Here is a 12755-nt window from a genome sequence, read left to right as displayed (position 1 = left end):
CTTTGCTATGCTAATATTTACAAAACAAAGCTACAGTAAATCAGCTCGGTGGTTTTTAAGCATTACAAATATTTGAAACCTTCGAGCTTTAAAAAGCACACACTCTATTAGCTGGGGAATGGGTCTCTCTAGTGTGAACTGATACTCACAGAAATGTTCTGGTTTCATACATCCTTGAAATAGAGTTCTCAAGAAATCACTGAGCAAATTTGTTTAAAAAAATGATTGGTTAACCAAACTAAATGTGCAACACCAAATGAGAATTATATATCAAAGCGAAGCCCCAGACTTCAGGACTTTCGCCGTGAAGAAAGCTTAATTTGCTTTCAAATAGTATATAGTTTCAAATAGCTCTTCCTATTCATGGAAGGGATTTTGGTTCAAACTTAAAACCCAGGAGGTAATAACAACAGCAACAAAAACCAATCAACAAACAAGAATTAAAAAAGAAAAATCCCAACCAATCAACCAAACAAAATAAAACCCACCCACATTTGTGTAAGGACTAGACATATTCCAAAAGCTTAATGTTTCAGAAACTAAGAGTACATGGAAAGACAGCATTAATGGAAACTGTTTTGGAGCTGTAAGTACAGGGGATGATACTTAGTGACTGCTATAATACTGAGTCTGCACTGCCATTAAACTTAATCTTCAATATTTTTATTGCAACCTGACCCACTATGACATCTCTAAAGAAAATTACATTGTACACTACTACTTCAAGAAGTCAAACTTAGCTAGTCATCTGGGCCATAAAATAGCAGATTACTCCATCAGGCTGGCTAAAGCAGCCAGGAATAAAACTAGATTTACCAACCACATTATTTTTATTAGGAAATGTTTCAAAGCAGACATAATCCCAGAAGACCTTAGACTCATTCCATCCAAAAATACACAATGGAGAGCAGCAAAAAAACATGAACTGCAGTATAAGATACAATTTGTAAATCTAGAAAAAAAAAAAGAAAAAAAAGAAAGAAAAAAGAAAAAGAAAAAAAGGGCAGCAATGCCTCACCCTATCAAAGCAAAATAAACTAGCTGGAAATAGAAAATAATAAAAACTTCTACAAAATTAATGCATTAACAATTTAAACATTTGTTAGAAGATCTGACGTGTTAATGGGTGTTGCTCCATTGAATCCCTGCACATCAAGATTTAGTCTGTACTCTGTTTTCTTTCTTTGAATTTGCAGGCTAATATAAGAGCACTAAAATCACAGCTAGAGGGCAAAACCTCCAGAAAGGATAAAAGGTAGAAACATTATTTTTAAAAATAGCATTCCTTAAGATCTGTGGTATGTTAGTCCTACATGCATTTTAATTTGGTTACAGTCACAGCCTCACTAAAGCTGTTTCTCTTCTGTTGTCCTTCTAAATGTAGGGAACCACTCATAATAGTAACAAAGCAAACAAACAAAAATAAGCACTGAATTTGCTTGGCAATCTTAACACATCTTATTATCTTCCTGTACCGTTGTATTTTCTAACTGGTATATGTGCATATGTAATATATAGGTCTTTGTAGATCTGGAGTGAATGAGAAGTAAGGGATTTGATAGCTGGAAATGCAATTTTAAATTTTAAAGACTGCCAAACTAGGTTAGATTTATGATGTGTGTTTTATCATCTAAGTAAGCCTTCATTTCTTTCAGTGTTAACCTTTTTTTTTTCCTAGGCAGTATGATCACCTCAGGCAGTTTGATTTAAAGGCTTTAGCCTATGCAGAAATATATTTAAATTAGCCAATCATTTGTTCCTTTTTTTTTTTCCTTTTTTTTTTTTTTTTTTTTTAAGATTTAAATACTGCCTGTATTTCACAAAGTTGGCTTTATTATGCTAGCTGCATCAAACTCAGAATATTAATCAGACTATGAAGCTCCACTAATTATGTTCCATATTTAAGTAACTTAGATTTTGTTAAGTGGCAAGCCCATAGATATTGTATGCATAATCTAACTCAGTTTTGAGTCATTTCCCTTTTCTTGTCTGATTTTATTCTACAGGAAACGACAGGGTCATTTGGAAATAAATGCAGTGAAAGATCAAAAAGGAAATCTGATTGAGAACACTGTATAATTGCCCACACCAGAGAAAAAATAAAATTCAATGGGCGTATAATCCATTGCTACAAGATTTATCTGGAAAACACATACCATGGCTTCTATGAAAGGATATTCATTACAACACTAAGGATTGCTTTTATTTGCTGTAGCTGAATCTCTTGTAAAGATGTAGGTCTTCATATTCGGCTAGTGGGCTTTTATTCAGTAGGTAATATGTTCAGCACACATGGAACACAAATTGCTAAAGCAAGCCATCTCAGTTGGAGCAAATCTTGTCTCCAAGTCATCACTTGCAAAATAAGAAAGTACTGATTAAGCTTTTAGAATACAATGCTGCTTCTGATTTGGGCAAATGTGGTCATTACAATTTACTGCCTCTCATTCCAAAAGAACAGCTTTTATTGCTGAAGGTAATGTTAGCAGCAGTGAGTTTAGGAGTTAGAAAACATCCAGCTGTTTGCTATGGTATGTCTACAGAGGCTTTATTTTTATTTATTTATTCTAAAATGGTGATCTACATAGCAAGACAACAGTCAACCTTTCATCACAGATTTATCATCTACTTTTAGCACACAGATTTCCCCGACAAATCTCCAGTCCCTTCTGCTTGCTGAGCACATGCACTGCAGAGCACATGACTCCAGGCGTGCTCCTGCTGTAGCCATGTGCATCAAACCACATCTGACCCTCTAACTTGTCAGGCTTTGACCTCTTCATCTAAGGGACTGGAAAACTAGAAGATAACTCTCCTTTTTCACGGATAAGTATTTCTACAGAAAGAGAGCTTTGAGTCTATGCTGGGTTCAACACTCATCACATTTTAGCATATTAAACAAGACCAGATAATTCCATAAATTTGTATAAATTTGTGTAGTTTTGAAGTGCTAAACTGTAACTAGTTGAAGAACAATATTTTATATATATATTATATAATATGAAATAAACTCTGTACATATATAAGTATTGATCATCTTGGATGTTACATGGTGGCTGGACAAATTAAAAGAGTCTCCATGATGGGACTCAAAATACAAAACAGTTTAAACCAAACTGATGTATAGGTGAAAAAAAAAAGCACAAAAGCCAGAAGAGAGCAGCAGCTAAAAATTGTCATGAAGGTTTCTGTAACAGTTTTATTTAAATTGGGCTTCTTCCTTTATGGATTACCACCAAAATCCTTCACAGAAACATATTTCTGCTGTTCCATAGTGGAAGCTCTACCCTCAGTAGAGGTGGTACTTCCAACTGGGCAGAGTAGTAATTTTCTATAGCTTCAAAACTGTACCACTGTATGCAGATCGTAAACAGTGAGAAAAGAATATCTACAACTGATACCTTGCACAGATTTACTCAAGGCATTATGTAATCAAAGCCTCATTAAAAATCTATCAATTGGAAAGCTCTAGTCAACCATCAGTCTTTTTAGCTAACAAAACTAAGCAACCTTAGCAGCACAATGTTGAAGTCCTGCTCTACTTGCTTAATGAGTTTTGCTGATGATTTCAGGAAAGCGAGAATTTTGAGCCACTTTACAAATAACCTCAGAATAAGTCACACGTAAAACAAAGCTATTTTAAAAGTGACATCGGAAGAAATTATTCTCCATTGTTTATAGATCCAATCCACTAGCTAAATGTGCAAAAAGAAAAAAACCAAAACATTTTCCAATGTGCTAACTTAACTTTGCTATGAACCAAAAGGCTAAAATATGTGCCAAAAAAGAAATTACACTACCATACCTCTCAGAGCAACCACTTGTCTCCTAAATTACGAATGTAAATTCTTTTTGATGTATGGTAACATATATCATCAAAATGCACCATCAGACTAAAGGAAGGTGCATTTGATGAACTGAACCTGTCTGTTTGATTTAAGACCACATCCTGAGTCAACACATTTTTTTGTGCATTTTTTCACTACGCAGTTATAAAATATGACAAAGTTTACAGTCAAGCCAATTCACTGTTAACACTGTTCTCAAAATGCAGGATTTCTAGCTGGCTTGTTTCTCTATACTGAGTATATTTAGCTGTTGGTGACCAATGTGGATAAATAAATATGGATAAATTGTGGATACATAAATATCAAGACTGTGGTCAGACTCACGCTTGGTACACAAACTTTTCTGATTTTGATTGCTGATTACAACATAGAGTCAGACTCATGCATTGCTAATTCAAATGACACGCACTAACTTAAATACATATCCACAAAAGTATTGCTGATTTAATACAACACTTTAACCAAGCATTGCATTTACACTTTTTTGAAATTCAAAATTAATTTTGAATTTGAGGATCAAAACATCTTACTTACATTCTTTAATCAGCCATTTTACGTTAGTAATGAAGTAATGTTGACATGAAGTTGCTTTGAGCAATACAAAACATATGCCAGAGCGCATTCATTAAATAACTCTACATAATGAATTCCATCTATATAAATGATTTACCTCATAACTTATCACATGTTCCTCTTTACGACCGTAGAAGAGATGTGCATACAATTTATAGAGTCGAAGTAAGCTGGAAAAGAAGGGAAAAAGTAACACTAGTACAGCTGTAAATTTCTAGAAGGTCAATTTTACTTAAAATTTTGTTACACTAAAAGTCACTCTCCAAAACAGTCACACTCCAAATGTTAGGAAGAGGTAAGAGGTTGGTTAACTTCAGCAAACCTTTGTTTAACTTCAGCTATAATATGCAGTGTATTTAATTTATGGGATTTACTTTTAGATTGCAGTAGGAAATACAGTACAATACATCTGCTTTCTTTTACCAAATCTAACTCTGAGAACACTAAGTTCTTAGAAAAAAAGTAATTTCTGCAACACATATTACCAGGATACTCATGCCTTTAATATCAGCGATGGTGAACAAGCAGGAAACAAAGCCAAATGACCTCACAGATTTTGGGCTGCTAGTCCAGCAATCAAGTTTGATGTTGTAAGACCAAAATGAGAAAGAGTGGAAGCATTTATTCTCTCAAGATCATATTTCAAAATCAGTGTATAATTTTCTTAAAGAAAAGCTAGAAAAACAGATTGACATACTGCAGTTTTGCATATTACACCAGAAGTAACAAAGCAGACCATCTCAGTGGCCTAAAATACTTATTTTCCTTAAAACATATATGGCTCTCCATTTCACGCTTTAAATATTACTCGTTTTCTTTCCTTGTGATCAATGATATGGTATGATTTTAATCAAAGGCTCACTTTCTCACAGTCCATCTGTTACAATTACTTTTTTCTCTTAAAATCACAATGCAGAACTTCTGGCTTCTCTCACGTCATTCTGACATATGATTTAAAACACAGCTCTACAATTTCACAGCAAGTTCAGGTTGAAGAATGATCCTAAATTTATCACACTCCTCTGATATACCCATGAAGGATATGGCAAGGTTTTCATAGAATGTCAGTCACTGGTTCCTACGCTTTGTGGCTAAGGATAGGTCACAAGCTCATTTAGGTTTTTTTTCCCCAAGAGAGTCAGTATGGCTTTTTCTAGCCAGCATGGCAATACCTCGGTGTTCAACACTTGCAAGTCCACATCTGGAACACTGAGGCATGTTTTCAATTGGGTTTTGACTAGATGGCCTCCATACGTCCTCTTCAACCTGAATATCTCTATTAGTCTGTGCAAGTAACTATTACAACATGTGCAATTACCTAAGGACACTGCTGCTAGATACTAGATACTCTTCAAAGTCATCTCTCAAAAGCAGGGCAATGCTCTGCTTCTCCAGTCCTTTGGTCCGCAAGGTAACTGCCAGTACAGAGACAGCACACACACACACTGACAGCCCCTCGTCAGAGGATGTCTACCAACATTTTTAAACCTATGCTTTTATCTGAATACTTTTAGAGAAGCTCCTCCCTGCTTTGCTGTACGTATCTTGAATAGAGTGCCAGAATAATCCTGGCTTGGTCAGGAATATATGTGGATTTCAAATTTTATTGGGAGCATAAGTATGATGTTCAAATACAATGTTTTCAAGTTTTTCAGTTCTTTTTTTCTCTTTTAAAAGATCAAAGCCAATCTCGTGATAGGTGCAGAACTTGCTAGAAAAAATATACTCTTTACAGTAAGATTTCTACAGTAAATTTACCACAATCCAAGTAGTTCTAAAAGTTATCACAAAATCCTGGTCAAGGTACTATAAGTAGAAGCACTGGAGGAAGAGCAGGTAGAAATCTCCAAGTCAACAATAAGTGTTTTGAAGCATTTGTTAACTACAAAATAGCTAAGCTTTTTTGGGGGTGAAATACTTCAGAAATATACTATTGAAAATGCACTTTCACATTGAAAATGTGTTTACAGTACCCCATCTAGCCACAAAACTAATCCTGGGCCGTTCCTCAACATGTGATGGTCCCTGAGGCTCTTACGGAACCAGCCCCTGCAGCTGCCACCCTGGCTGTCTGCCCCACACCACTGGGGCTCTTCCATCACCCTGCAGCCATGCACCCAGCACAAGTGATAGCAAGGCTGGATCAGCCTGTGCAAGCAGAGAGAGAGGCTGCTGTGCTGGGACGTGGGTGTCTGAAACCCAATCCTGGCTCTGGAAGGAAATGAGAAAACCACCTGGGGGAGTCTGTGTTCAGCACACGCCACTTTAGCTGAGGGTCGTTCCCTGAGTTACCTTTACTTACACGGTGCTGCCAGCCACTATCACAGTACCACAAAGCGCTGCAGACCAGAGATCATTTGCTCTAATGTAAGCAGTGCTGAAGAGCCAACTAAAGGACAGCAGTGGTTCTTGAAGCCATTGAGCAGCTCAGAATTCAGAGTGCATAGGTGGCATTGCCTTCCTCTCTCACATGACAGTTACACATTTTGCAGCACAGTTAGTTAAACGCATCCATGAAACTTTCAAATACATTACTTCCCAAATGGGTGCAGACATTTTTCAACATATGTACAGATGCATTTCTTAATTCTGTGTGAAGTATTATGGCAGCCTCATTGAACATTTGGCTCTCTAAGAGCCATATAAAAGTTTTATTCTCCAGTTGCATTTAATGCAGCCAATTAGCATTTCTGAAAAAACAAATTTGATCACTAACTTTAAGAAATTTGGCTACCATAAACTGCAAGTTACTTTCCCGCAACCCAAAACACACAGGTAATTAAGTTGCTATGGTATTTGCCATTTCATTTGCAGTACATATTTACTGTAGTATTTCACCCAATAATTCCTGCCATGTTTCAGTGGAAATACAAGAATTTGATTATGAATTATGTTTGTGTGGAAATGACTCTGATAAAGTAATGAAGATATGTGTATCCTTGCACTCACATGCCTATTAGTGGCAAAAATCTAATAGGGATTCTTTGAAAAAGACAAAGAAAAAAATAAATAAATTATGAATATCACAGACATACAAGAAATAAGATCCATGTATTTCAAGTCGTACTGACAGAACCTAACATTTTTAAATGAGTTCTTTTATTTATTCCAGTGCCTTGGAAAGAAGCCAGATTGAGAGCAGCTGAAAATAGTATTTTCCCTTAGACTTTCTAACTGCGTTATCATATTCTTTATGGACTGTGTTGCATGTAGAGATAATTCACACTATTTCAAAAATATAAATTTTGGCTTTTGGTGCTTCTGAATTTACTTTTATTTTTTTTAAACAACTCTGTTTTGTCCTGGCCCTCTTAATTCTATATAAATGAGAGAATTCCTCCCTTTAATGCCCTTTAAATCAAATCACATTGAATATACATCAGTATTTATTTTAAAACCATAGTGTAGTTTTCTTTTTTCTATGTTGAATTCTATAAAATGCTTTCTTTTTATTTGCATCTGTTATGAACAATGAAGAGCCTTTGCCAATATTTTCAGCAATTAAATAAAAAATATTTTACTCATGCAAAGTAAGATCCTTAAGAATAGAACTTCTTATGATGTCATACGAGAATATGAAGGTGATTAATGATGACATATTTTCCTAGCTCCAATGCTTCCTGAAAGAAAATGTCAAGAGCTATGATGATGTGTGTTTGCTGCAGGATACAAGATAAAAAGATGATAACTGTCACCTTCCACCAAACCTGAAGGTATCATTAGTGTTGCTACACAGTTTGTGCCGATGTGATTAAGCATTTGTCCCCATTTCCATTATAAATCCCATGGGTTTATAGCTCACCTGTAAAAATGTGATCTGAACTAAAACATGTCATACTATCTTGAGTAGAAGAAAGCTATAGACTTATCATTTTAAATTATAGGAAAAAAAAAGTGAAGAACAAGAAAAAAATGCTGAAGTAATACATTAATTTGAGTTCTATTACAACTCAGTCAACTGAGTTCATCAAGTTCAAAATATAATCGTATAAAAATCATGCTGATTCAGTTTCTCTTTAGAAAAAAAAAGAATTCAAATGACTCAAATAACAGATTTAAGTGGATATACACAGTACATTTCATAGTTTGTGCACATATATATGTATGTCTATATCCATAACCTTGCAACGGCATGTACTTCTGATAAATTGAGCAGTTTAAACACCGTATCACGTCTAGTAGCCAGAATACTGCTGCTGCTAAAATATTGCATCCTGATTGTATTCTTGTTGACTTAATACATCAGCAGCAGTAGGATGTAATTCTATTCCAGGATGAAATTCTTGAGCCCATGAAGGACTTATTTAGGGATAAGGTCTCTTTTAATAGATAATCTATGCAAGAGTCATAGAGATCCTATCTGGAAATAACATTTGTTTCAAATAAATATACAAAAGGCACAGACAGGAAAGGAGAAGTAGAAGAAGTTGAGTGAGACTTGGCTTAAATGCCAATTTTCCTTTTAGTTTAGGGTTCGTACTTGGCAGGACGTTGCTTTGCCTTGATATAGAAATTTGACATTTAAAAAGATGCTCTCATTTCATATGGGAAAATCCTGAAGTTCTTTTTACTCTTCATGAAAAAAACCCACCAACCTAAATGTTGCTAACAAGAACAAAAAGCCATGAACAGAGCACCACCTCTCAGCTCAGGAAATGGACTAAATGGCTATAATACAATATGATGCATAAACAAATATTACAGTGATATCTTTTCTATTTTCCATCTTTTCTTGGCTGCAGATGGTCATGGGTAATACAATAGGTTGAGGGACCATTCTGTTCACTCTGTACTGAAAATGGCAGCATATTATTATAGTCACTTACCTAACCATTGTACTTCAAAGAATAAAAGTTTATATATATTCTACATTTTTCTTTTTGGTTATACTAGAGGTAAGAGTTTATATGGAGAGATGCATGATTGACTACTCTCTAACCATTCTTTTCTTCATAATTACCACCAATGATTTCTGAATTTATATATTTTTCTGTGTCTGTTTAACAACTGACATTTGTCACGAAATCTCTTCATGTAGACAATGGACTTAGGCTAACTTTGAAATTCAATATTTTTTCTACTCATACTGATTTATCACAGCTTTAATTCCATAAAGTACGGAACTTTAAGCCAGATAACAAGTTCACTACAACTAACGAGACCACCAAAATACTGAAAGTTGTAAATGAGATCTAGGATATTATTCAGCTGGTTGGTACCCAAAATTAAACAGCTTTAAAAGCAATAATAGTCTCTATAGATTGCTCTCCCCTTTCCTTTAAATCACTCAAATCAAACCTCAGATCAAATATTTTCAGCACAATCCTGTATCAAGACATTGAGCCTAAAGTGTGAATTTTTCATTCTTTTCCACTTTTCAAGTTTTGTGTGTGCAGCATATTGGCACACGATGAAAATATTCAATTAAACAATTTTGATTTATTTTATCATCAGATTTTCCACAACATTAAATCACTTGGATAAGAAACAATATACCGTGGAGTAGTACCTGATATTCATGAAATCAATGACTGCTTTGGCTTGCTCAGTGTTGAAGGCATCCAAGTCATCACTTCTTTCTGAATTAGTTTCTCCTATTCCAGACATTGCTTTTCCAAGTTCCCTTATGTTATCTTCTAAGCTCATATGTCTGTCTGCAAAATAATTCCAAGGAACAAAAAAAAAAAAAACCAACAACCCAAGTATAAACATAATAGTATCTTTTAAATTATATTCCGAAATGCAAGCAGTTATATTATGAGCCACATGACAACTTAACAGCAGTCAAACATTTTTGTCTGTTGTTATTATTCTTATCAATAAATGAATTAAAATTCCAGCACAAAATCACTGGTGGATCCTTGTGATAGATGTTTAAGATGTAAGAGGTTGATCTTTCATGCATGCAGAGACAACCACAGACAGATGATGTAAATTCAAGATATATTTACTACAATATAGTAACATTCTTTAAAATTAACTATTCTTTTTGTACAGTACAATATTGTTCTTCTGACTATATTCCTTACTGTAGAAAACAGTAATATAGGAATAGATTATTTAAAAGGGTAGTGAATTTTTAAATACTTGCAGTCATAATTCATTAAATACGAATATGCCTAATCTTTGTGCTCCATCATTTGCACCTCTCAAAATAGATAATTACCTTACAGTTCTAACTTGAAAATCAAAACCAAATGCTAAAACAGTTAGGAACTAAAATTTATATCCTTTTGATAAAATGCCTTGGCAAAAATCTTGAAATACATCAGTGTTTGCTGATGCTTCTGTTTAAAGATTAAGGATTCATTTTTCTGATTTGTGTACAGTGTATACCATCACAATAAATAAATAAATAAATAAGTTACAATCACAATTTAACTGTTCTTTTTAGGTCTAAAACATCTAGAATAGAAGAAGGGGAAATGTCAGATTTATTTTCCTTATTGCTTTAATTCTCTACTGGTCTGCTCCCTCCTTCTTTGTACAGAAAATAGATTTAAAAACTTACAAGATTCTGTTTTTTATAGTTTTGCACTTTGGTGGTACAGCAATCAAAACCCTGAAAAATTCACCTCAGTTTTCATTAACTGAGACAGCAGAATATAACTAGGAAGAAAAACAGAGAATGCAAAGGAAATGGAAACTAATCCACTGAAAATGAGAAAAAGAACCAGAACTATCACAATTAGTAAAGCCAGATAACAAGACCACGAGATGTCACAGTATGTAAGCTCAGATCCCTTCTCCAGCTAGTCAAAGTATTTTCTTTCTTTGTACAATTGATTTTCAAGCCCAACTGCTTCTCTCAGGAAGGCTTTCACATCTGTGAAGTAAAGAACACTTTATCCTCAGTGCATGGAAGGTAGAGCAAATCACGTTAGTAGTTCATCTGGGCCCAGTTTTCAGTCCCTATCCTGTCCTTCTTTCTCCCTAAGCAACCCTTTTACATGCAGCAAAGATCCCTTGTCTCTCAAACTCTTTCTCTCCACCCAATCAACCAACACCTTAAGTTCTAGACATCAGTTTTCTTTTCTCCGTTCCCAGCCTTAAATGAGTTTCCACTACCATCCTTATCTAAATCCATTCTTTCTGTTCCATGCTATTATGTTCAAATGAGCTTAAATTTCCAGGCTGCTTGAGTACATTGTAGCAAAGGGAAAGAAAAAGGCCATTAATTTAGAATACATTAGCATTTCACTGTTAGTTGCACCAGCTGAGAGCAGTAAACTAAGGAAACTCATCTCAGCCCTGGGTGGTCTACAGTATACTTTGTAAAATAGATGATTTGAAGAAATTTTATGAGGAAAAAAATATTAGAAGCCTCTTGTAAGCACTTACAAACTGTATATTCTTTCCCTAGAACCCATGTATCTTAGCTAAATGGGAATGGATTTTCAGAGGCCAGTAAAAACCAAATTCATAACACTTCCTTGCCAAACCTTTACACTTTGAAGTGTAGTGGTATTTGAGCTGTTTAGGAAAATAAATAAATGCATACATACACAAATAACCAATCTCAAAATAATGCATTACTTTTCTGGGAAGTCTCAGCCTTGTCTTGAAGCCCACTAAACAGCTCCGAGGCAGTCACTGCCATGGAAAATTTCAGCTCAAAGACCTACAGATCTGCCAGACTAAAGATCCTGAAAAATGTCAGTTATCTTTAATAATCCATCGTGTTACCAGCCAGTCTAGTACACATGCATTGCAGTCTCATAAAACTAAATTGTGATGTGTTCCCATTAATCTCCATTGTTATATTAATATAGCTAGCACATGTTAAGATACTTTCTCATTGGAGACAGGAAGGATGACTGGAATTCCAATGATCATAAAGCATATACATATTCTGTCAAAATTCCAAGAAGAGAAGGTTCTCGAATTAAACTACAATGAAAGAGTATAACAACTATTAAGGGCTTGATATTAAGTATTCATCTTTTCTTTGAATGGATCCACTCAGTCCTTTCACTTTTCCTTTGGGATGGACTCTTCTCAACATAATCACCTTCAAAGTGAATATAAAGTAAGCGCTGTGATCTCAGAAAAAGGGATTTTGAGAGGAAGCTGCTACAATTTTTTTCTGGCTGTTTTGTTCCCACCAGACCCAAGATACAGGCTTTTTTGCAGATTTCCTCATAGCCACAAGAGCTAAAACTCCTTCCATTGTAATTTTTCAACTTCAGCAGTGATGACAGTATACTTCCCTCATCATTCTTTAGTTAACCCATACATTTTGTGCCCGAAGTGCAGAATTTGCCATATAGAAATCTGCCAGAGAGTTGACCTCCAAGGATAAAATACATATTATTCACCAGGTGTAATTCTATA

General features: G+C 34.9%; 1 protein-coding gene across 1 annotated transcript in view; it reads right to left on the bottom strand.

The window, feature by feature from the left end:
• Window positions 1-12755, bottom strand: part of CABCOCO1 (ciliary associated calcium binding coiled-coil 1) — a 50119-nt gene that overhangs the window by 27658 nt on the left and 9706 nt on the right. The window contains 2 exon segments of the mRNA XM_015866234.3: window positions 4519-4591; window positions 9931-10075. Of these exon segments, the coding sequence (XP_015721720.2) occupies window positions 4519-4591; window positions 9931-10075 (218 nt within the window).

The sequence above is a fragment of the Coturnix japonica genome, chromosome 8, assembly GCF_054131305.1.
Source record: "Coturnix japonica strain WE chromosome 8, WE-NBRP24, whole genome shotgun sequence".
In the NCBI taxonomy this organism is placed as follows: domain Eukaryota; kingdom Metazoa; phylum Chordata; class Aves; order Galliformes; family Phasianidae; genus Coturnix; species Coturnix japonica.
The sequence above is the reverse complement of the archived record's forward strand: the minus strand, read 5'-3'. Positions and strand labels throughout refer to the sequence as shown.